The sequence below is a fragment of the Barbatula barbatula genome (genome assembly GCF_947034865.1).
Source record: "Barbatula barbatula genome assembly, chromosome: 6".
Classification (NCBI taxonomy): domain Eukaryota; kingdom Metazoa; phylum Chordata; class Actinopteri; order Cypriniformes; family Nemacheilidae; genus Barbatula; species Barbatula barbatula.
Window position 1 is genome coordinate 19342853 of NC_136765.1, and position 26855 is coordinate 19369707.

The window sequence follows — 26855 nt, forward strand, 5'->3', positions numbered from 1 at the left end:
TACTCTTTAAGGTAATTTTAAGAAACTTTAAAATTTAAGAAGATAATGTTTTATTGTTTTTGTGATGTTGCAAAGCACAATAAAAACATAACATCCTCTTCACGACAATAGTGAAAATGTACAGGGACTGACAGGACATTAAAAACATGGCTGTATTCTGACACTGATCATGCTATAAGGCCAAGAATAACTGACAGGTTAGGTGAATGACAATATAATTGAATAGTATTTCATAAATGAGTCGTCCAAATTATTTTCAGGGTTTAAAAGTGCCAATGCGCATTTATGGATTTGGCCTTTGAGGCGAATATCTACAGTAGCTTTCAACTTCCAAGAGAGGGCAATATAGTCTACTTTACACTAACGAAAATTTCAATTATTAAATAGGTTGCAGATTGAACGTTATGTACTGTGCCATTTCTGTTGTGCAGAAATGACATGATATACTAACAACTATAATATCCTAATGTGTCGTTTACATTTAAATTTAGCAGACGCTTTTATCCAAATGGACTTACAAAGAGTTCGGGGAGCAATAAGCGATATGTCATAAAAGAGCAATAGTAGGATAGGTGCTAATACCAAGTTACTTGTTTCAACAAGTTTACATGTCAGGACCCATATTTTAAAACAAGAATATAACTTAAAGGGTTCGAGTTTGTGTGATAAAATGCTTGAATTTGAGCCATTGGTTTTTATTATATAGTAGGTTTAAAAGCATAAGTTCTGTGGTGTTTTGTATTGTGAACAGTTCCCCAAACAATAACATACAAATTCTCCAGAATGTGATATTAATCCACTCGATCAACTGAACTTGGTTTATTGCTTTGTCATTTTCTCATAATAAATATTACAAACAACCAAAATTAAAACTGTTACAGCACAAAACAAGAATAGGGTTAAAGACATCTTTTAAAAAAACGCACAAGGACCGTTTTAGACAGCACTTCAGGACATTAAAAGGTAACAAGGAAAAAACAGATCACAGTGCATAGATAAAAACATACAGAAAAGTATTTTGTCAACAGGCATAGTAGTCATTTTTAAATCCCAATAACAGAATGCAAAAAAATGGTGAATTTGAAAGCAGAGGGAACACGCATGGCACGCACACAATGAATGGCAAACGGCTACTAAAATAACATGGAACTGGGACAAATACACAGCACTAATGTACTCGGTCTTACTGTATACAGCCCATTAAGTTATAAAAAAACTGTCAAATGTCTAGTGGAGACAAAGTACTAGTTACAAAAAAAATCACCCAGATCAATGTATACGTTTAGATACAAATTAGGTAAATAGACTGTCAGTCAAAATAAACCCCAGCTTAGTCCACAGGATTAGTCACATTACACAGAAGAGCCATTAGGATTCTATACAGGGGAAACACAAGAAAAGCTCAGGAAACATTTGGGAATTTCTGGAGTCAAGCACTAAATCAACCTCTTCCTGCCTGTGGTTAGCAGGGGAATCATCATCCATTTAGTCACAGTCCTCCAACAATATTCCCAGGCGTCTCTTCACTTTAGGTATCCATGACCCTTAGAAAGTGTTCACTGTTTCTTCTGCTTTTAGTTTAAATATTCCTTACATCTTTCCCTTCTGCTCTTCCATCAACACAAAAAAGCTGAGCAAAAGGGTACTTTAAAGAATCTTTGGTGTCTGTTTGTTGTAGTGTCGCTCCCTAGTGTAAATTCATATGGTTAATTTCACAATTCTGAGCTTGGTCGTGAGGTTATGTCCAGTCAGTTTGAATCCAGTTGAGTCTCTAGGTCAAAGGTAAAAGTTTTAACGTTTATAATTTCTAGACTTCGCTGACAGGCAGATCAGCACCCTCCAGGTCGAGTTGGAGCGAGGGCGCATCACACATCCCGAAGCTGCTGCGACGACGCCACGGCGATTCATGAGTCACTTGGAGAGGCGGGTTTCTTGCAGTGACAGGCGGGCATGGGGGCGGGGCAACAGGCTCATGAAGTGCTCGCTGTCCCATGCTAGCCCTCGTGGGACCTGACATGGCAGCGCTTGGCGCGCAGGGGCCGATGTGACCCGTGTGCTGGCGGTAGAAACAGGAACTGCCAACAATGTGCTCCTGAACAGGCACAAAGAGAATACAACTGAAAGTTAATTATTCATTCAATTCAATACAAACAAGGCCAGCTGTTTAAAGTCCTGGTCTGAATATGGTGGTGTGGTAACAGTTCGAACTGTAGCCTTATAAATCACAGGGCTCAAAAGGATTAGAAGTTACAGCTGTGAGACACAACATCTGCATTAAGATGAAGGCAATACAGTAATGATCAAAGGCAGAACATTTGAGGTTTAGGAAGCAGAAGATCAGAGGTACCAGAGCCAGCAGAGCACCAGATCAGAAGTGTTAGTATTCAGAGAGCCCAGCTGTCTCCCTCACTGGAAACACAGAAGATGAACGGCAGAATGTGAGACAAAGGAGTAAGAGAGAGAGATACAATTAAAGAAAAAGATGAAGGACAACACAGGAAGACAGAACGAAAATAAGTAACTGAAGCAAAGGACAGAGATTAAAAACAAGTTAAAGCTGCAATCTTAGTTAAAGCTGCATTTTTAGAAAAAGGGGTCAAAAGTCTACGACCACCAGAGATTTAAAATTTGTACTTTATTTATAGTACGTATTCATAAATAAACATAGATTTTATTACTTCAATTGAACTACACAAGATGCTCTTACATCATTACCACATAGTTGGTTTTGCACAAACTTGCTTACGTGTCAACTTCTGACTTGTGTTGTGCTAATAATTTTTACTGATTTTAAATGAGAAAATAAATTAAAAAAGCATTTTTTATAGTGGTCTGGGACTTTTAGACCCCACTGCATATAATTGTTTATTTCTCAGCCGTTAAGAGTTGCTAAACAGAAAAAAAACATTGAACCATTCTAAAAGCATGTCATCAGACCATGTCCATAACATTTTTACTAAACACCTCCTGAACATATAAACTAATGTAATGATCCTGATGTGATGATGTGTTATGGACCGCTAACACAAAATGTTATTATTAAATATATTTTAAAATATTGATGTGAAAATGCAGCAATGTAACTTCCTTGTTACAAGTACACATTAGAAACTGTGCATTTATGGGGTTTAAAACTTTTATGCAGTTAAAGTAGAAACATTATTTAGGTTGGGAATATGAAGGACATATTTTGCTACATAAATTAAAAGAGAAAAAGAAACACATCCTAAATGAATATCATGAACCACATGTTAAAGATGTGCTGAAAGCATCATGCGCATTAAATGTGTAGTAGGAGACTGCAGTGGGCTGGCAGAGAGGCAGAAGCATATGACATGATTAAAGGGCGTAAATTTTAACCATTAGTTTAAATGAGGGAGGCTCTCACGGTGTGGAGAAAAAAAGAGATAAGGAAAATAAATCAAAACAGTTAGCTGGAAACCGTGAAGTCAGCAGAGAAATGTATGCATCCTGACGTGAACAGGTTTATTTTTGCATGATTCAAACAGCTAGTGTTCTGGAGAAGTTAGCTGTGCTTTGTGAGCTTCAAATTAGCACTTCCTAAAAAAGCGAAATGGAAAAGTATGCCCCTGTGCGTGTGTGTGAGTGAGTTAGCGACTCCTCTAAAGCGAAGCAGGGAAAAGGGAAATGTGGGCGGGTCAAAGGGGCGGAGCTCACATACGTGCTGCCTTGAGTGACACGTGGTGTGTACCTCTGTATACATGGGCTTGAATGCCTTCTGGCCTGACGCATCTGAAACAACAGTGCAATGCTACGTTAGAGGAAGACGGATAGAGAGTGAGGAAGACAGAGAGGCAGAGTAGTGGCCCTTGAGGCGTTTTCATAAAACCACACTTAAGTTTAGCACCTAATTGTGTTAGTTGACATTAAAATAAAAGCCACTTGGTTTTAAAACTTCAAATTGTAGAATGCAATAACATTTTATGGGTGGATCAAGGATCCTAGAGAGAGAGAGAGAGAGAAGTACTAAACAAAAAAATAAAGACACTGTGGCCCACACATTGTATATACAGTAATCATTTTTTCAAGAGTAAAAACCACACTTAAAATATCACCAATCTCAAACCCAAACCACTGCAGTCAGGCCATTTTTTACCTCCGTGTTTGTGTGAATGTGTGTAGGAAAGAGAAGGAGAGAAAAGCAATAAAACAGGACTTTTGCACAGATATGTGGATACACCACTGAGCTTACATACATAGAAGCAGCCAGGTTCATGATCTTTTGCTTTGCTCACAGGCAAAGCGAGTATATGGGTATTTTGCATGTATGCATCAAGTAAATGTGTGTGTGTACATACAGAGGCTGCGGATCGGCCCGGGCCCCTTTGAGCCACTATGGCTCCTGAAATAGCCTTGATCCAGCTGTGCATCTCCTCTGGGCTATCAGCCTGAAACCAAACAATGCAAAAGTCTAGATTTACAATATCCACAGAAAACGCAAGTGTTACTTGCTTGTGTAAAACCTGTCAGAATAATGTTTGTATTTTTGTGGATTGTTGTCAGGGCCTTGCTATGAAGTTGCAAAGGTCAAGGCGGTTTTTATTTAGAACCAACGCCACACTTCACAAGCAAAGTGGTCGGCAAATACTTAATGTATGGTCATACATTTATGCATTTAGCAGACGTTTTTATCCAAAGCGACAATACATTGCATTATACTTTACATTTGTATCAGAGTATGTGCAATCACTGGGATCGAATCGTTGCTAGCATCATGCTCTAAACACTGAGCTACAGGAAACTCCCAAAACACAAGCATTTGAAGTAATATTTGACAAACAAAAGCAACCTAAAGGGACCCTCTCGGTGAGAGAGTCAATCATAATATTTTGCACAGTACTCTGGATATTCACTTTGGATATTTAGAGCAAAACTCTGCCGAGACATCTCACCTGGATATAAAATGTTCTGGACGCTGTAACAACTTCAAACAGGTTGTCTCGCATCATTATTTCACTGAAAATGAAAAGAGGAGATTTATTTAAATACTGATTTATTTAAATAATGTAAAACAACCAAATCTGACTTTTTAACTCAAATAACAACAACCCAAAGCAGGTGATTGGCTGACATGATACATCTGTTCTGTACCTGTGTTTGCATTCCTGAACTTTATGGACCTCCTTCAGAGTAATAATCCGCAATGGCTCCTTCTCCTGAAGGAGAAAGAAAGAGAGAAATAAATAAAAACTCAAGGGGTCCAGCAAAATCATGATTATTGGCATGAAGTTTACCACCTTGCAACCTATACAAGCAAAGATGATTCATATCTAACATGGAGAAATACAGACACACATCGCGTAAAAACACAACAGACAGACGCTTGGAATTTTACAGGCACAGGGCAGTTCATGTTGAGACAGAACGCTGGTATTTACTTTAGCTTTTGTTCAGATTCAAAAAAGAAAATGGAACTGTAATCACATTCACTGAATTTGATGACAGAAGCTTTATTTCTCTCTTCCAGCCTCCATGTCAAGGTGAACCAAACATAAATTCTGCAAAATAATTAACGTGATTCATAAACTCTTGCACGTTTGCATTTCAGATTCTTCACTGACCCTGCACACAATATTAAGCAGCATTCAATATATAACACTGGACATCACTGCTGTAAAAGTCAAGAGTAAATACAACATACCTGCTCAGACTTGAAGTAACTCATGGAGTTCTGCTCCAGAACGAAATACCTTCGTTTCCAGTTCTTCATCTGATAAAAGTAGAAAAAAGCTGCTCAGATCCACATAAAACATTTAATGTCACAATTCAGCATTATAAAATGTGTTAAAAATCTATAAAGACCAGGTCTAAAAATAGACTAACCAGTGCACCCTGTTTGACGCAGTATCCCGCTTTAACCACGGTATGACTCTGCGCTGCTCTACTTTGTAAATACAGCGGCTGGTTGGGAGTCTTCCTCAAGGCCACTTTCTCCCCCGCAACTCCGTGCCCCGCCTCTCCATCCTGAATTAAATTAAACATACTACATAAACACACAAGAAAACGTAGCTTTGCAAAACTCTGACACTTAAATAAATTCCTTCAAAATGTTGAATTTTGAAAGTTACATGCTAATAATATGATATGCAAAACTATACAATGATAACTTTTTCCTGTGCCATCTAAAATAGAATCGATAATCGTGAAATTAAAGGGATAGTAAATTAGATAATGAAAATTCTGTCATGACTTGCTCTCTAGTTCCAAATCTTTGTTTGGTTGAACACAGTGAAAGATATGTATAAGAATGCTTGTAACCAAACAGTTCTTGGACCCCATTGAATACCCTTGTAGAAAGAATGACAATGGTTGTCAAAAGTGCCCCAGAACTGTTTCCAGTCCAACTTTCTTCAAAATATCTTCTTTTGTGTTCAACAGAACAATGACATTTATAGAGCAATTTTTCCTACTATGGTAGTCATTGGGTCCAAGAACTGTTTGGTTATAAGCATTCTTCCAAATATCGTTCTCCGTGTTCATCAGAACAAAGAAATGTATACAGATTTAGAACAACTTGAAGGTGAGTAAATGATGACAGAATTTTAATTTTTAGGTGAACTATGCCTTTAATATGAACCCTAGTTTTAACTGACAAAATGACAAACAGGAGCTGAACATTTGCCTAGTGATGCGTTAAATGTCCTGCATTACCAGCAAGATAAAACCGGTATTACGTTGTGTCATTTCTAAGTGATTGGCAGTACCTGAGTCTGTGTGAGGACAGCCACTCCTGCAATAATCTCCAACTTGTATGGGCCCTGTGTCTTGTTGCCATTAGAAACCGATTTCTGACTCTCAGCATGAACGCCATCTGAAGACTTAGGAACCTGCAGGAGTTTCAGACATTAGCAAAATAAGATAAAATAATTATCAACAAAAAAAACGATTTAGACAACAAAGCATGGCAAAGGGAAAAACTACTCGTAAAAGTATGAATTAACCATCGACTCAACAACAGTTTATTGTGTTTCCTTCAGTCCAACAGGCCGCACTCCCAAGAGTTCCTGGTGTACAGTGAGAGTGCTTCCTGGCATTGCATGTGGAAGTGTGATACATTAGTGACAGGGAGAAAGTAGACAAGAGACAAAGACATTATGGTATGTGTGTGTGTGTGTGAGGTCATTATGAAGCAGTGATGACTAAGGTGAGGGTCTTTCAAACAATACAACTTCCCATTAGTCAGCCAAGTGACTTGCACACGGAAAAAAGCCATCAGGATGAGAAACACAGGACAGGGTTTACGGAGGAACTTTCAACTTCCTGTGCGAATGTACGTTTGTGACTTTACATGCGGCCAGAGATTGAAAGACAACTCCAACTAACTCCAATTAGAAATTCTAGCAACACATTCACTGTTGTATTGGTTGTAATTTAACCTAAATTACTTTTGGCTTTTACAAACGTTGCTGTGGCATACTAATGCCAATATTAGAAGACTGAGTAATTTGCCAAATTATATATTCTTTAGAATCCAAAATCATTAGAGATAAAATTCCTTTGCAAAAGATTTAGGAACCGCAAAATAATAGTTGTGGCTCTCTATGGTATTTTGGAGGAAGGTACATTTTTGTAAAGTGAACTATGGATATGGGTGTGCGTACACATTCACGTTGTGTTTTAAGTGTGTTGTTCTCACCGTGATTTTGGTCGCGTTGTTGAGCGCGTTGACCCAATCGACTAGATCCTGCTGATCATTAGCCTGCAGAAAGTACTTCCGCATTCCTGCATTAATGACTGTGACAAACAGAAAACAGACAGATTAAACATCATCTCCGATAATGCAATGTCCATGAAGCCATAACCTCTCTAATGATTGCTATGCATCTCTACATGATCTACAAGTGTACTAGAAGCTTTAATGTTTTTCAAAAGCATCTTAACACTGAAGGTCTGTATAAGAGAACAGCAAACTTTATTGATTATCAGCTCCTGAAGTCACACTGTTTGAATACATTTCAAAGAAAAAATCTGCAGGAAAATTCAGCTTGACTTAATTTTGAGATGTCTATTAATTCGAAGGCTGTTTGCTAGGATAAAGAGGTGAATGCTCGAATTCACTGCAGCACAATAAACGCCTTTGTGTGTCATGTTGTGCTGTACTGAAATGTTCAGCCTAGCACCAAGAGGTCACACTCGTGTCTAGTTGTCTCATTGTGCATCCACTGTTAAAGCTTGTGTATGCAGCACTTTCTCTTATTAATGGCATTTTGAAAATATTCATGAGGTTGAAACACAAAGACCAAGTCACCAGAGTGACCAGGCACAAGGAATCCCTCTCTTTGAGCTTATACAACTTGACCAAAGTGTCTTCATTGTTTTGAAACACTGACGTCATAAAAGCTGCAGATTTTTCAGCAACAGTGGACCAATCAGTGAGCTTACAGCGTACAGCTTATGCTTAATAAAATGAGTGATTTTTTAGTACAAACTATTTAAATGTATTGCGAATAACACTCTGAAAATGGCTAAGGAATATAGTGCACAAGTCATATGGAAACGCTCTTCATAATGAAGTTGTGTGGTACAGAAGCGTTCTACAGTACAGTAGGTACGATTATACAAGCACATGTGCACACACAGCAGCCCCTAAACCACACATCAAGTGACCAGACCACTGCTTCCTGTTTTCACTAATGTTCTGCAAGTCTACCATGTGTCGTGCAGTAACTCATCGGTTCCTAACAGGGGGTCCCGGCCCACAAGGGGGCCTCAGCGAGCTCTGTGGGGGGTCGTGTCATATTTTGAAAAGTGTGAGCAGTGAGCATTAAAGAGAACGATCATATTACATTATCAGATTTTATCTGTGCTAGCAATACTGGAAAAACTAAATGCCGGAAATACCAATATAGTTACCTGAACTATGGTTTTATTCATTTTCTCGTTGCAAAGAGTCCCTGCCACAGTGCATTATCAGCGGCAAAATCTTCGCTTACGAATGCATGAGGCTGTCCAAATGAATGAGACATTTACAGACAACTCATCCTCAAGCCCTGGGCTAAATAATTGACACACTCCCAAAATTAGTTGAGGGATGTCACAGCTACTGACAAGAAACTTTAAAAAATATTGTATACAGTTGCATACCAATCGGCAGTGGCAAAGAAAGGGCATACAATTGCAGAAACTTTGATTTTGACATGCGCAACAGAGATTGTCAAGAAATTATTTGGAGAGGATAAATCAAAACAATTGGCTAAGATACCATTATAGAATAATAGGGTCAAACGTTGTATCCCAACAGTGTCAGAAGATGTAAGGGTCAACTTTCAGCGCGGTTACGTTGTAATAACTTCGCACTTCAAATAGACCAGTCTACTGACGTGTCAAAAATGGCACAACTCCATGCATAGGTTCGTTATGAATGGGAAAACAAGATAAAAAAGTTTTCTAAAGAGCTCTGTACCCAGACGACAGCAAACTATATTTTTGAAACTTTGGATAATTTCTAAATGAATGAAATGAGCATTGACCAAATTTGAACTCACTGCCAGCAGCAATCCTGACACTGATTGATAAAACCCCACAAATAACATGCAAGTATTGAGGTGCCAGAAAGCAGTCATTTTGTAATCTTCTTTCTAACACAAAAGTGTGAATACTGATATTTTTGATATTGCATTTCAAATAAGGCAAATTTATAGGCTACTCCTATAGGCTTACATTTTGTTATTACAAATGGCTTAATGATTATTTGATTATTGTATTTTAAATATTATATATAGGCTATTATTTGTGCATACAAATATCTGCTTATAGTAATAAACCGTTTGTTTGTCCTTGCTGCAAGCTTACAAGAGCAATAATATCATTAAATGTGTAAGGGGGCCCTTAAATATTTTCTTGGGAAAAAGGGGGTCTCAGACATAAAAAGGTTGGGAACCACTGCAGTAACTACATGCAAAACAACAAAGACCTGAGTATACTCTAGTCATCCAAGTGGGAACAGATGTGTAAAAGATATTCTGATTGCAATAACACATTACTAAACTACTATGGCCGGAACTGCCACTATAAAGCCCTGTACTCCTTGAAACTAAATGACACATGAAATAAATGTCTATAATACAATCAAACAAGTATTCAAACTTTGTCAAGTGTCGAACCGGAGTAATGTGATGCAGTGCACAATAATTTTGTGTGTGTAAAAATGAGAGGATCTTACCAAAGCAGTACTCGGCCTTTGGCCTCAGTTTGGTGGCATCACTGACCTAAACAGTAGAACAAATATCAGAATGTGAATAAGAAATAAGACAGAAAATCTGAAACGGATATAGCATGGAAAACTGTGTCACATCAGTGTTTTTATCCTAGGTCCCTAGAAAAAGGTTTTGTGGTTAAATAATAGCCTCAGAATGTAAAACCTTCTTATTCAAATATTTATCCAAATACAAAATGATAATCGTATTCATGTGCCATCATATTTATGTACTACCACAGTGTTAAACAAATATGCGATTTTATAAAATGATGATGCAGAAATGGCAACATAGGTGAAAACTTTCTTGTGTTAATAAAGGTGCTTACTTTGGATATATAAGCGAGACTGAGAGATCCCACGTGTTTGGCACCTACAGGCAGGTTCTAGAAGAACAAAACCAACAACACTATCTCAAAGACAGCAACTTTGAACATAGACTGCTCATTACCTAGAATGCAAAGTACTGAAGCCATGACAGAAGTTTGAGATGGTACCTGCGGGTTGTCCATGTACCAGACCAGACTGCCCTGCTGCGTGTCCAAGATGAAATACCGCCGTAGGAACTTGCCGCTGTTCTCCACATCTTCAATGTCCAGGAAACCGCAGATGCGGTTCTGCCGGTCCACGTAAGGCATGTCCCCCAGTCGTCACACTACACATTCCCCCTCTCTCTGATACCAGAAGCTGCGGAGAGAGATGGGGAGAGAGAGGAGGTTTAGTCAGTGCTTATGCAGTTTGGCCTTAAACCACCCCCTTAACCTTGCTGATTCCCATCTCTCCCTTTCTTAAGTGAAAAATATTTCATCCTCTGATCGTCGCCAACATTTTGTCCATCTATCTGCACAGGATCTGAATCACAGAGCACTCCTGCATTAGTAACGGCCAGGGCAGTAGATCACATTTTAATTGGGGAGGAATGAAGAAAGATTGTAATACTGTCTTATTGTTTTAGCGTGATAGTCAAACACGTAAGTGATCCGCATTCAACAAAGCAAAAACTGGCTGAAAAAAATTAGGACTGGGTAGCAACAACTACTTCTCAATATGAAAAACACATTACCTTTTTCTGTCATCCTGTATTATAACATCCCAATTTGATCCCAGCTAATATCTTCTCCTTGACTTCTTTAAACAATAGTAAATATATATACATGATAATTTGGGTTTTATTCTGTGAACAATATATCTCTCAAGTTCCAAATAAAAATATTGTTTGTATTAGCATGTGTTTGAAGAAAATTTAAACTGGAGAAACAGGTCAAGATAACAGAAAAAAAAAATTACACCTCAAATGCTACAAAGAAAGAGTTTAAATTGACTTTTTTAGGCACTTTTAGGCAATACAAAAATATTTGGTCATGTATTTAGGAAAAGTTCAAAAATTATTCTTGATCTGAGAATGTTTTAATACATTTTTTAATTCAGTTACCAGTCTTGTCATGTCTTTTTTGCTTTTGGCTAACTTTGTTACTCCTGAGGACACCGGACTGGAATTAACCGAATTACATCTACAAATGCTAATTTAATGAAAATTTGGAATATAAATGCCGTAGTTTGAGCTATTAAATTAATACTTAAACAATACAAAAAAGCAAATTTGAGCAATTACTTACATTCATTTCACTAAACACTTTAGTTCACTAAATAAACTAACTTATTTTTGTAGCTTCAAACCTTTTGTGCTTTTTAACATGAACAAACATTCTGATAACACGTGCATGTATGGAACCCATTGCAGCAGAGTGACAACATACACAGGCCGGAGAATAAAACCAGCATTCTCCTACTCCAGCGCAGAGGCAATAATGGCACGGATATAACTCATAAACAGACAAAGGCTGTGAACGAAGACAAGGCCTGCTGTGTCATCGCCCAGCAGAGTCAACAATGACCGTGAGTCACTGGACCAATTAGCATGAAGCCCGGTTTGGCCCTGCCCTGGGTTCCAGAGCACAAAATCTGCGTTGTTTTTTTGGAATGTGCATTGGTTCTAGAGCAGTGCCGTTCCTTCAGGTCTATTCAGTCTATTAAACTGAGGGCCGTACCATCAAACTGTCAGCCATAGGCTTGAGCAGAATGACACGCATATCTGTAATCTGCAGACAGGCTGCTTATCAAAGCTAAAGAGGGTAACAGCTGGGGAGGGTTCTGATGCCACATTCTCTCTCTCGCTGTCTCTCTCTGTTGAGATTTTCATTTTTGATTAGACAGATAGTCTGTAAGACAGGCCTGATCACGTTCTGGACAGGATTCGTAGCTTTCCTGTAGCTCAGTGGTAAGAGCATTGCGTTAACAACGCTAGGTTGTGGGTTCGAACTCAGGTGATTGCAGATACCTATGTAAAATGTATAGGATAATGCTATGCAAGTCGCTTTGGATAAAAGCGTCTGCCAAATGCCTAAATGTAACATGTAAATGTTCCTAAATGCTCCTTGTGCACTTGATTAGACAAATCCCATTTAGCACACAACTTAGTTATATAGACCTAACGTCTAATATACATCATTTGTTTATGCCGTTTAATGTACCTTGAACACAAGCTGGCGCACACAGGCACACACAAAGTTCAGGCTGCTTTGCATGCCCATATCCTTGTTTGAATCCCTGATTTGAAAACAAATCTGGTGTTTAACAAAGACTTGGAGACCCAGATAAGGCAGTGCATTTCAGTATGCGCAAGAGAGAAAATGCATCTCTTCTTTGACCTAAGTCACTCATTCTACTCAACCTGTGTGTGATCTGTGCAGAGATTCAGGCAGAGCAGACAAGCACTCACACCTGACACGTTCACTGTGGTAAATCAGATAAAACTGTCAGAGAGGTTGTACCACACTCCTGCCCCGAAGCTATATTCTGCAAATGCAAACATGAACATGCACACACACCAAGGTTAAAGGGATAGTTCACCCAAAAATGACAATTGTGTCTTCATTTACTCACCCTCATGTCATTTCATACCTGTATAAATTACTTTGTTCTGATGCATACACAGAAATATATTTGTAAGAATGTTAGCAATTTTCAATACTGTGACATCATTAACTGACATAGTAGGACCAGTTAAATGGTAGTCTAGGGTGCCCAAGAACTGTTAGTTTTCCCTTAATTCTTACAAATATCCCACTTTGCTTTCAACAGAACAAAAAAAGACACAATATTTTTTCCTACTATGGAAGTGGATAATGTCACAGAACTGAAAATTGCTAACATTCTTACAAATATTTCTTTGCATTTATCATGGTAAGAGATATGTGAGATATTGCCACATATGTAGTGAGCAACACCTTAAGGAAAATAAGATCTATCGTCTATTACATTTACACATTTGGCAGACAGTTTTATTCAAAGTGACTTACATCGCATTATACTCTACATTTGTTTCTGAGTATGTGCAATCCCTGGGATCAAATCATGACCATGCTCAAACCACATCTATTATCTATAATATTGTGAGATAAAAAAATTGGATTTATTTTATTTCAGTATGCTTTCAACCTTCTTATTTAGTTTTTGATATACTGTTTAACTATATAAATCTATTAAACATCTCTTACATCTAGTTCAATGCTATAACAATACTAACATGCACAAAAACACCAGCCTGTGTAGAATGTGAACAGAGGCGCAACAAATCCGTATAGTAAACAGATATGTCAAGAACGTACATGAAATACAAAACACTCTTTTAATATAAAACTGCCCAGAGCCCATGCTATACTCAACCAAATGACTACCGAGAACTTTAATATTCAACTTGAATCGAATATTTAATTCCACAACAGGAATGTAAAAGAAAAATGTAAAAACACAAACAGACATGTTAGCTGTGTCGCCATAAACTATATGTAAAACCGTTTCCAATTTCCAATATAATGTGACTTCACAGAAAATGACTTTCTACGGTCACAATTATGTTTGCAAAGTACAAACCAAGGACAAATGTTCCCTGACATTCCCACTCATCACACCTGCCGTCAAACACATAAATTAAAGTGATGTCTTCAAACACATGAACACAATCTATTACACAACATCTGTTATGCAACGTTTTTAACACATTTAAGGTCAGGCCTACAGTGGGTTGTATGTGACCAAGAGTATGATGATGACACAACACAAATCAAACTCGAAGTACAAGATCAGATTTAGATATTATGATATCTCTCCCATAAACAAAGCAAAACTGAGTGATGATCTAAAGAATCTTTACACAAACCGCCATTAAAGTGATAGTTCACCCAAAAATGATAATTTTTTACTGACCCTCTTGTCATTTCAAACCTTTACGATTTACTTTCTTTCACAGAACACAAAAGACGATATTTTGAAGATAGTTGGTAACCGAACAGCACTGGCCCCATTCACTTCTATTTTGTGGACACAGAACCAATACGAGTGAACGGGGGCCAGTTAACAACATTCTTCAAAAGATCTTCTTTTGTGTTCTGTGGAAGAAAGTCAAACATGTTTGAAATGACAAGAGGGTCAGTACAATGATGACAGATTTTTTGGGGGGTGAACTATCGCTTTAATGTGAACTTTAGAGCTTTTTAGGTTTCAGCCCACAGCTCAAGATGGATTGATCATTACCCACAAACGCACATGACGAACCACATTAAAAAACAAACAAATCATACAACAACAAAAGAGCAAAGCAATATAATACATTCACAATGCTTTTATTAAATTAAAAAGTGTATTAACTACGTTTAAATCAACGGAATACCAGATGTATTACAATAGCTATACTCCAAATATCATTGTAAAACTGTTTTTATAGTGAAACTAAAGTAAATTGGTGGTTAGTGTGCTTATACTGTAAATTCCACAGTTAAAATAGGTTTACCATGGCTAATTTTCGTAAGGGAAAGTCAGATATTATCATAAAAATTGTTAAGCTTACTACATAATCACGTAACAATCTAAATCTAAACGATAACATTTGTCGAATAAAGTCATGCTGATATACACTTAAATGGAAAATTCTTAACATTGTTATTGTCACGGAGGACTAATCTCAGCGTATGTCAAGCAACACCGCGGAAAAGCCCAACCTCGCCCTGTCTCCATATAAACCTGCCTTTAATGTACTCCGGGAGTCGCGTTTATTCTTAATTCAGCTCTGTGTTCATAAACGCACCACGCCAGAAATGGATGCACCAGAATAGCAAAGACATATTCTAGACATACTCACATGTTTTTCTCTCGCTCAAGCGGTTCTGTTCAGCCCATCTCGTGCTCGTCTCCCCGTTCACAAACTTCACGAGTGTTTTTCCTGGAGGACCGGAAGTGTATGCACACGTCACTGCTGCAGGTTTGATTTGTCGAGAAGACCGTCAGTTTGCGCTCTCGCGTTCTCCATTCTTCTCCTGTATTTTATCGTCATGCAGTTTTAACGAATGTTATATTGTTTTAAATTAACACGTTTCATTTGCAATATAACTTTTATAGAAATATCACCCACACCAAACGTTAATCGGTATAAAATAGCCTTGCAATCGCCACAGTTCATAACGATATGTTTTTGGAAATTATGAATTATCCTCCACTGTAGTAACAAACAGAAATACCTCATCTATCTGACATATGTCATGATCGCTCATTTTTAATTTTACTACTGTAATTTACCTATATCCCAAATGGATCATCGGTTTCCCACTCGATTAATATAAAGACAAGACGTACCAACTCCGTTACTGAATCGTCAAACCTGAACGACCTGGGTCAAGACAAACTACTCCATCTAGTGGTTGGATTATATAACGCAATGCAGTCGTGTATGGACTCGAACTGCATTGAGAACTGTATACATTTTGGTCAATTGTAGAATGCTGTGCCTTTATAGTATATTTTTCTACAATGCAAAATAATAGTCTATATGTTCCACAACCCAGCTTTTTAATAATCACATACCTGAACTCTCCCTGGAGTTTTCAGCTGGTAGAACACCATCATGATTCTTGAGCCCAATGGACTGATATAAAATTGTGTACCCAATTATGATGTAAGTTGTTTCTGTCAGGTGCATAAACGTAAATGGAGGGAAATAAGATATTATCGAAATGAGCAACAGAATTAGAACTAGTATATATTTGGACTTGCTGGCCTCACTCGGTTCAGGTATATATCAACAGATCATACAAATGCCTTAAAGGGGAAGTTCACCCAAAAATCAACTTTGTGTGATTTTTTAATCACCCACATGACGTTATACATGTTTAGAGAATTTCCGGCATCTTCCGAGCACAAATAAATATATTTAGGTGACATCCGAGAGATTTCCTGGCCTCCCGACATCATGGTGTCAGTTTTTGCCAAGGTCCAGAAATGTACTGAAGAGATTGTTAAATTGGTCCATCCGAGCATTGTGGCTCTGTTGAATTGTTTTGAAGAAACGAGAATGCTTTATGTGCGAAAAACCAACCAAAATACCGACTTTTATCGATATATTCTCCTCTGTCTTGCACTTCTTTTTCTTCTTCTTCTTCTTCTTGGACAAGAGCACTTTTTCGCATTCTGATAGGGGCACCAGTGTCCAATAGGGGCAAGCCCCACGCAGTGTTTGGCGCACAAACCTAATACGCATGCGTCAAAGTCCAAGAAGAAGAAGAAGTGCACTCGTTAACCCCTTTACAGATGCACAAAATTACTTAACCTTCTAGACATTTGATTTTAAAATATGTACTGTACATGTTTCTGAAATTACTTCAGCTATTTATTCATAAATGAAATCCTGGTGAAACATAATATTACAAATAAAATGATTTTCCTCTAAAGGACAACCCTTTCTAGGGCCTAATAACATCCATGACCAAAGATTTTTTGGCCAAAATTATAAGACATGTTCTGTAAATGCAATTAATTGATTACAGGTATATTATCATTAAGTAGGCTTTATAATGAATTTTTCATTTTCTTCTTGTCAGTAAAGGATATTCTTACCTTAAAGGCCTTTTAAACCACACAGAGAGAAACAAAGCTTCAGTCTCTTTCTTCTGATAAAGTGTGTCTTCAATCATTTCAACCTTTGTAGTCAAAACTGTACTAGGATTTCCTTATAACTGTATAATTGTGGAAAAGACACAGCTGGATGTTCTGTGTTTTAATTTATGGATTTATATGTTGACACAGTGTGTGATAATGGGATAGTCCGAGACAGCAGTATGACGTTATTATTTACACACTTTCTTTAGTTCGAAATGTAAACTTTCATTTAGGGCATCCTGCTTATTTATAAAGTTATAATATATATATTTTTTTTAATATTTAGGATTGTAAGGCTGAATGAGATCTGTCAGGAACAGGCTATTTGGATTAATCATTTGTAAATATAATGTGATATATGTTATTGAAATATGTATTTACATTTAATTAGTCAACAAAACTGTCAAAATTATTTGCTGTTACCGTGTAATTAATTTTGAGTGGAAATGCAAATGTTGCGACTGGCCAATCAGAATCAAGCATTCCAATGAGCCGTTTAACAGATTATCAACTTTGTTTCAACAAATGAATTATCACAAGATAGATCATCCAGCTGTGTCTTCTGAATAAGTGAGTTTTGAGTTTAGTTTTAAATTGAGATATCGAGTCTAAGTTACGGATGTTAGCTGGGAGAGAATTCCAAAGGAGGGGAGCAGCCTGGCTAAAGGCTCTATGACACGTGGTGGTTAAATGAGCCGTATGTGTATGAATGGCGACCCAGCAAAGAAGGGAGAGTTCGAGATGGATTGTAGGGCTGAATGAGATCTGTCAGGAACAGGCTATTTGGATTAATCATTTGTAAATATAATGTGATATATGTTATTGAAACATGTATTTACATTTAATTAGACAATGAAACTGTCAAAATGATTTGCTGTTACCGTGTGTAATTAATTTTGAGTGGAAATGCAAATGTTGCGACTGGCCAATCAGAATCAAGCATTCCAACGAGCCGTTTAATAGATTATCAACTTTGTGTCAACAAATGAATTATCACAAGATAGATCATCCAGCTGTGTCTTTTCCACGATTATGCAGTCAATTTGCTTTTTTATATCACAGACTCCAGGATGTTGGCATGTTATAAGGAAATCCTTCTCAGGCTGATTTTGACTATAAAAATGATGATTAAAATGTTGAAGCCAAATCTGTCCTAAGGAGAAAGATGGGTTCTCTGGCTGTGCTTCTCTATGTGCTTCTCACTGCTAAAGGTAAGAAAGTCAGTCAATAACATGGCAGAAACTTTCAGTCATTGAAAACAGCAGTTTTACTTCAATGTTTGACATATAGCAATGGTATGTAAAATATTACAGTTATTGAGCAAATGCTACATTAAATTTCTATGTTTCACAGCATTTTCTATAGCAGATGGTTGGTCATGGGGGACAGGTAAATACTCTACATTAGGTGGAACATGGGCGTTATTCTGATGTAATGTACAAATATTAATTTACATGATATGTTTTATTTTGTATAGAATCAACAACAATGGATCCTTTTGCAGGTATCTGAGCAAGAACAGCATTGTTATTTTTTGACTTCCTGTATGATAATAGTGAAATTGAGATATACTGCGCAGAAAGACATATAATAACTATTTTCACTGCTATAGCTTCCTGCTGGAATAGTTGCGGTGATGTCTTTGGCAGCTGTTCATGCGCGAGCTCTTGTCAGTACTATGGAAACTGTTGTCATGACTTCTACAGTGAGTTCCTCTTGAGAGACCCCAAGATCAAATCTGTCATGTATGAAAACATGGGTCATTGTATTTCCAGCATTGATATCAAGTCTACTGTATCACTGTTGGCATAGTGTACTGGACTTTAAATCAATTATTTTGTTCTTCTCTTAACACAGGTTACTGCTCATCAACAACAACAGCTGATGTTTCAATAGGTACCACTTTCTTACAGTTCACTGACATTAATGATATCAAACGGCAGTAATCCTAAAAACTGTTTACGAATTTTGTTTGTTTTAAATGCTGCTTACAGTAGGACTTACAATATTGCACTTTAAACTAAATATATACTGTGTGCAGAAATGCCTAAAATTGTCTACATCACACACATTGATGACATCATGAGTAAAATCAATTGTCTCTGTAGCTTCCTTCTCCTGCAGGTACAACTGTGGATATAATTTTGGAAGCTGTTCATGCAAAGAAGACTGTTTCTACTATAGAAACTGTTGCTATGACTATGACAGTGAGTTCTTGCTTTATAGACACACACATTAATATCCATTCACAAATCTCTCTGTATGGAGAACAGGAGTCATTATATTTCCAGAAATAAAATCAAATTAATGTTGGCATACGTGTCTTTGAATTTACTGATTAATAATAATAAAATTCATTTGATTTAAGGCGCCTTTCAAAGCACTCAAGGTCACCGTACATCAGAAGTGATAGATAGGACAACAACAAGTCGTCAACAATCAACATCAATAGAACACAAAAAAGAAAAACAGTTACGGAGAGAAAAAAGGTTTTGGAGTACAGACAGTAATCATGTAGGATAAGATATTCTGAATAAGTGAGTTTTGAGTTTAGCTTTAAATTGTGATATCGAGTCTAAGTTACGGATGTTAGCTGGGAGAGAATTCCAAAGGAGGGGAGCAGCCTGGCTAAAGGCTCTATGACACATGGTGGTTAAATGAGCCGTATGTGTATGAAGGGCGACCCAGTGAAGAAGGGAGAGTTCGAGAAGGATTGTAGGGCTGAATGAGATCTGAGAGGTAAAGTGGAGCAAGGTTATGGAGACTTTTATATGTGAGAAGAAGAGTTTTAAATTCAGTACGAGATTTGATAGGAACCCAATGAAGCTGTTAAAGAGATGGGGTAATGTGTTGTATAGATGGAGCAGCAGAAGTTTATGGTGTGGTAAACCAAATAAGAGAGAATTAAAGTAGTCAATGCAGGTACAGTTGTGGATATCATCATGGAAACTGTTAATGCAGGAACGACTATTTCTACTATGGAGACTGTTGCTATGACTATGATAGTGAGTTCCTGTTAAAAAGACACACAAGGATCCATTCACAAATAATTTCTGTAGGCTATTGAGAACATGTGTCATTGTATTTTCAGAAATGAAGTGAATTTGTTGAATGTTGGCATACAGGACTTTACGTGAATTTACAGATTGAGTTTTATCTCATGTCTCAACACAGGTTACTGCCCAGGACCAACTGTAGATACAGTAACAGGTGCAGTTTTCTTTCTTCAATGACATTGTATTAAAGGGAATGTAGAAAAAAGCTGTGTGCAGTGTGCTATTAAATATGATCAGTTGAAAGTTAAACCATATTTGTAAATCCAGTAAGCAGTCCAGTTTTGCACTTTAAACTAAAATTATACACTAAATATAGAGCGGGTGAAATAAATATTGAACACGTCACAATTTTTCTCAGTAAATATATTTCTCAAGGTGCTGTTGACATAAAATTTTCATCAGATGTCGTTAACCTCCAAAATAATCCATACAAAGAAAACAAAGCAAATAAATTCACAAATTAAGTTTTATGTAATAAAATAGAATAACACTGGAAAAATATTGATGTTGATGCGCAGTGCCATTTGACCTCCAAACTTGGTGTGTATTATGGCATCCAATGAGTTCAATTTTGGCCTCTTCTGACCATTTTTGCACACCCTGTTCTTCATGTGTTCAATACTTTTTGCCTGTCTAATTCCATTTTATTATACCTAACTTAATTTGTGAATTTTTTATTTTTTTTATATGCATGGATTATTTGGATATCTGGTGAAAATTTTATTTCAACAGCACCTTGAGAAATACATTTACTGAGAAAAATGGTGACGTGTTCAATACTTATTTTACTCACTGTAACTGTAGTAATGCCTAATATTGTGTACATCAAACATATATTGACATCAGGAGTATAATCTATTGTCTCTATAGCTTCCCCCTCCTGCAGGTACAACTGTGGATATCATCTCGGAACCTGTTCATGCAGAGACGACTGTCGCTACTATGGAAACTGTTGCAATGACTATGACAGTGAGTTCTTCTTAAACAGATGCACACATGAATATCCATTCACATATTCATTTCTATATATCAATGCATACTGATTTATTTTAATTTCCTCTCTTAACACAGGTTACTGCTCAACGACAACTACAGAGCCAGCAACAGGTGGCGTTTTTATTTATGATGCCTAATGATATCAAATGGGAATGGGAGATAAGGAAAAAAAACTGTCAATGATTCTTACAGTGTGACATTAAATACAATTGGTTGAATATTAAACCCTTTTGTATAGTAGGTCCAGTAAGCAGGCCCGTTTTGCACTTCAAACTAAAATTATACAATGTATAAATGGCCTAATTTTACAGTACAGCACACATACTGTATATGGATGACATCAGGAGTATAATCTATTGTCTCTATAGCTTCCCCCTCCTGCAGGTACAACTGTGGATATCATTTTGGAACCTGTTCATGCAGACACGACTGTCAGTACTATGGAAACTGTTGCTATGACTATGACAGTGAGTTCTTCTTAAACAGATGCACACATGAATATCCATTCACATATTCATTCGAATATATCAATGCATACTGATTTATTTTAATTTCCTCTCTTAACACAGGTTACTGCTCAACGACAACTACAGAACCAGCAACAGGTGGCGTTTTTATTTATGATGCCTAATGATATCAAATGAGAATGGGAGAAAAAGTTCAAAAAACATGTCAATGATTCTTACAGTGTGACATTAAATACGATTGGTTGAATGTTAAACCCTTTTGTATAGTAGGTCCAGTAAGCAGGCCTGTTTTGCACTTCAAATTAAAATTATACAATGTATAAATGGCCTAATTTTACAGTACAGCACACATACTGTATATGGATGACATCAGGAGTATAATCTATTGTCTCTATAGCTTCCCCCTCCTGCAGGTACAACTGTGGATATCATCTTGGAAACTGTTCATGCAGAGACGACTGTCGCTACTATGGAAACTGTTGCAATGACTATGACAGTGAGTTCTTCTTAAACAGATGCACACATGAATATCCATTCACATATTCATTTCTATATATCAATGCATACTGATTTATTTTAATTTCCTCTCTTAACACAGGTTACTGCTCAACGACAACTACAGAGCCAGCAACAGGTGGCGTTTTTATTTATGATGCCTAATGAAATCAAATGGGAATGGGAGAAAAGTAAAAAAAACCTGTCAATGATTCTTACAGTGTGACATTAAATACGATTGGTTGAATGTTAAACCCTTTTGTATAGTAGGTCCAGTAAGCAGGCCCGTTTTGCACTTGAAACTAAAATTATACAATGTATAAATGGCCTAATTTTACAGTACAGCACACATACTGTATATGGATGACATCAGGAGTATAATCTATTGTCTCTATAGCTTCCCCCTCCTGCAGGTACAACTGTGGATATCATCTTGGAAACTGTTCATGCAGAGACGACTGTCGCTACTATGGAAACTGTTGCTATGACTATGACAGTGAGTTCTTCTTAAACAGATGCACACATGAATATCCATTCACATATTCATTCGAATATATCAATGCATACTGATTTATTTTAATTTCCTCTCTTAACACAGGTTACTGCTCAACGACAACTACAGAACCAGCAACAGGTGGCGTTTTTATTTATGATGCCTAATGATATCAAATGAGAATGGGAGAAAAAGTACAAAAAACATGTCAATGATTCTTACAGTGTGACATTAAATACGATTGGTTGAATGTTAAACCCTTTTGTATAGTAGGTCCAGTAAGCAGGCCTGTTTTGCACTTGAAACTAAAATTATACAATGTATAAATGGCCTAATTTTACAGTACAGCACACATACTGTATATGGATGACATCAGGAATATAATCTATTGTCTCTATAGCTTCCCCCTCCTGCAGGTACAACTGTGGATATCATCTTGGAAACTGTTCATGCAGAGACGACTGTCGCTACTATGGAAACTGTTGCTATGACTATGACAGTGAGTTCTTCTTAAACAGATGCACACATGAATATCCATTCACATATTCATTCGAATATATCAATGCATACTGATTTATTTTAATTTCCTCTCTTAACACAGGTTACTGCTCAACGACAACTACAGAACCAGCAACAGGTGGCGTTTTTATTTATGATGCCTAATGATATCAAATGGGAATGGGAGAAAAAGTACAAAAAACATGTCAATGATTCTTACAGTGTGACATTAAATACGATTGGTTGAATGTTAAACCCTTTTGTATAGTAGGTCCAGTAAGCAGGCCCGTTTTGCACTTGAAACTAAAATTATACAATGTATAAATGGCCTAATTTTACAGTACAGCACACATACTGTATATGGATGACATCAGGAGTATAATCTATTGTCTCTATAGCTTCCCCCTCCTGCAGGTACAACTGTGGATATCATTTTGGAACCTGTTCATGCAGAGACGACTGTCAGTACTATGGAAACTGTTGCTATGACTATGACAGTGAGTTCTTCTTAAACAGATGCACACATGAATATCCATTCACATATTCATTCGAATATATCAATGCATACTGATTTATTTTAATTTCCTCTCTTAACACAGGTTACTGCTCAACGACAACTACAGAACCAGCAACAGGTGGCGTTTTTATTTATGATGCCTAATGATATCAAATGGGAATGGGAGAAAAAGTACAAAAAACCTGTCAATGATTCTTACAGTGTGACATTAAATACAATTGCTTCAATGTCATTGCTTTCTTCTGATCTCAAGAGAATCACCCCGAGTGTGGAGGACACCTGTATGGTTCTGGGATGTTTTCAACCCCCAATTACCCAAGCTATTACTTTGACAACGCCTATTGTGTGTGGTACCTCTCTGCTCAGCCAGGACAGAGGATCTTCCTGTCATTTGCTGATGTACAGTAAGTGGGAAATCAGCTTTGGCAGATGTTGCAATGCTGGTGATATCATCTTTAGCCAAAATAAATGTATAATTTATTAAATTGTATAAGGATTGCTATTATGGAGAATTGTGTCTTTTGTCAATAAGCACAAAATTAAATCATTCTCCATGATCTTTCAGACTGGAGCGCTGCTGTGACTGTGACTACATATCTGTGCACGACGGCTCTTCTGTTAGTCACAGAGAGCTGGGACGGGTCTGCTTCAATGACACCACTCACCAGGCGTTTCACTCTTCATCTCGGTTCTTGACTGTTCTCTTCAGGAGTGATTATTCTGGTGTCAGTCATGGTTTTAAAGCCCTATTTACAAGCTCTCTGACAGAAAATCAAGGTGATGTCCTGGGAAGAAAATGTCTTGCTGTACTGAAGTACAGATGAAAGCTAGATAAAATCTAATAAGCATAAAAGCACAAAATTTTTTTGCTCTTCAGGTCGCGTGGACTGTTCTTCAGACAACATGGTCATTGGCATTCAAACATCATATCTGAACTCGCTTGGCTTTAATGGAAATGACCTTTATGTGGATGACCATCGGTGCAGACCCACCAACAGCAGTAGTGAGGTTGTGTTCCGCTTCCCTCTTGACATGTGTGGGACAAGCAAAGAGGTACGATCTACACTGTTTCAGTGTTTCAGAATAGCTTTTTTTTCCGAGTAATCGCACATTTTGTCTCACAATTTACAAATTCATACGAAAAATCCTCCTTGAAATTCCTGTGGGATCAGGTTGGACAAACAGTGAATTTGGACATCCGTCGTTTCAGAAGGACAGAACGATAACTGGCTATATTGTTAGAAAAGATCCATAGAGATTTACTGATACATTTATCCAAATGTTCTATGTTCTTAACAGCATAACATAATTTAAAGTATTTTTCTTTGTCTTAAGATGATGAATGGTTATGTAACTTACACCAACAACGTGAGGGTGTCTCCGTCTCAGTCGGGCGAGATCACCCGTCAGTCACAGTTTCTGTTACGTGTGGGCTGCAGAATGGAACCGGACACGATTGTGCAGATTATGTACAAGACCAGAGAGAGTGTCAATGCCAACATCACAGGAACGGGTCGCTTCAATGCCAGCATCGCCTTCTACACTTCCAGCAGTTTCCACCAACAAATTTTTGACTCTCCATATGAGGTGAACCTCAATCAGGACATGTATGCTCAAGTTAAGTTAGACAGACATGACAACAACCTAGATCTCTTCCTTGACACCTGTGTAACATCTCCAGACCCAAATGACTTCAAAACCCGCTCCTATGACCTGCTGCGTAATGGGTAAAGCCAAACCTTTGAGAATGTGGTATATTTTAAATCTGTTATGTGCACCATTTGTGTGAGAAACTGTCGTCCAATGTTTAAGAATTGTTCTCCTCCTCTTTTATGTTGTAGATGTCCAAGAGACAGCACATATGTTTCCTACACCAGTGGTCAGTTCGACTATGCTCGGTTTAGATACAAGGCTTTCAAGTTCCTTCGGACTCACGCGTTTGTGTACCTGCAGTGTAAGGTGATCATCTGCCCTGATAACGATAACAACTCTCGCTGTCGCAGAGGTTGCCAGTCACGTCGAAGGAGGTCCCTTGAAACCAAGCATCATACCAACACTGTGGTACTGGGACCAATCAAACTCAGAGGTCAGTGGATACGTACATTTTAAGCGTAGTTTTTTTTCTTGATGTTTACTGTGATTTAAATGACGTTTTGGCGGTTTTCATTGACTGTGACACATGATATTGCTTTTTCTCCTTCTCACAACATAAGTGTCATGTTTTAACTACGCAATTGAAAACTGGTTGTTGCTTGTATGGTGTTTTAATGAATTCCTTCATGCCACTGTTAATATAATTTTGTTGTCTGTAGGAGAGAAGCCAGTGCTTCAACCGTCTGAGAGGAGCGAGACAGCTCAGTGATTTTATCATCACCATTATCAATATTATTATCATTATAATCAGTTTAATTGATCAGGTCCTAAGATCTTTATTGATCTGTATAAGTTTTTTCATTCATTAAAGCATTACTAAAAATATCAGTATGCCTGTCATCATTTTCTATCAGACGTTGATTTACTGTTTGCAAAATGTTTTGATGAAATTAAGACCGCCACTGGAGACTGTCTTGATTGTATGCGTTTAACATTACTTTAACATTGATGAAGAACAATCTCTATATAGAAATAATTTAATTTAAAGTACACAAGCTATGTTCTTTAAATGTTTGTACATGTTTGTATTTACAGTTAAAGAAGGGTGTGAACAGTGAAAGCAAAGCAGTTATATTTTAACACCATATATTATTACTGGACATACAAAACTAAAATAAATGGTGACAATTAACCCTTGTGTTGTGTTCAAAACCCTATAACACTTGTGGTGTTCCCCGGGGCAAAATGACCCACCTACCGAAGATAGCTTATAAATCACTTATTCTGCAATCACCAAATATTGGATGGGTTAAATCTTTTTGTTAACTTGTATTCTTTCAATTAGTACAGGTTTTATAGCCTATATCTTCTTGACCCGCTTCGCACTGGGTCTTGCTTGGGGCTTATTTCTGCGATAACAACCTCTCAAAACGAATAACAGACATGGTACCCTGGATGCAGCAAATCCTTTTGACAGTTTTTTTAACCAATTATGTTTTTTAATTTACATATATGACATTATATTTGCTATAATTAT

The 26855-nt window shown here is 37.3% G+C and overlaps 2 protein-coding genes across 7 annotated transcripts; one reads left to right on the top strand and one right to left on the bottom strand.

The window, feature by feature from the left end:
* Positions 1–662: 662 nt before the first annotated feature.
* On the bottom strand, positions 663–15570 carry plekha1a (pleckstrin homology domain containing, family A (phosphoinositide binding specific) member 1a). 6 transcript variants are annotated; one of them, XM_079458762.1, is made up of 14 exons: positions 15414–15570; positions 10714–10903; positions 10546–10602; positions 10184–10229; positions 7658–7755; positions 6726–6848; positions 5845–5985; positions 5663–5731; positions 5113–5177; positions 4914–4977; positions 4320–4409; positions 3713–3753; positions 2348–2409; positions 779–2092 (listed from the first exon to the last, which is right to left on the bottom strand). In XM_079458762.1, exons 2-13 carry the CDS (start codon positions 10852–10854, stop codon positions 2385–2387), a joined length of 960 nt encoding a protein of 319 aa, XP_079314888.1. In that variant the 5' UTR covers positions 10855–10903; positions 15414–15570; the 3' UTR covers positions 779–2092; positions 2348–2384. The 6 variants fall into 6 exon arrangements, with proteins under 6 accessions (XP_079314886.1, XP_079314885.1, XP_079314888.1 ...); XM_079458760.1 differs by lacking the exon at positions 2348–2409 and having other exon boundaries at positions 663–2092; positions 3683–3753; XM_079458761.1 differs by lacking the exon at positions 2348–2409 and having other exon boundaries at positions 788–2092.
* A 2774-nt stretch (positions 15571–18344) lies between these two features.
* LOC306895751 (uncharacterized protein) lies at positions 18345–26196 on the top strand. Its single transcript, XM_079459251.1, has 25 exons — positions 18345–18414; positions 18557–18592; positions 18681–18707; positions 18816–18908; positions 19061–19099; positions 19312–19410; positions 20378–20413; positions 21130–21228; positions 21331–21366; positions 21624–21722; positions 21825–21860; positions 22120–22218; positions 22321–22356; positions 22615–22713; positions 22816–22851; positions 23111–23209; positions 23312–23347; positions 23607–23705; positions 23808–23843; positions 23979–24129; positions 24291–24502; positions 24603–24778; positions 25061–25452; positions 25567–25811; positions 26038–26196. The coding sequence occupies exons 1-25, from the start codon at positions 18369–18371 to the stop codon at positions 26085–26087; spliced, it is 2412 nt and encodes an 803-aa protein (XP_079315377.1). The 5' UTR covers positions 18345–18368; the 3' UTR covers positions 26088–26196.
* The last annotated feature ends 659 nt before the right edge of the window (positions 26197–26855 follow it).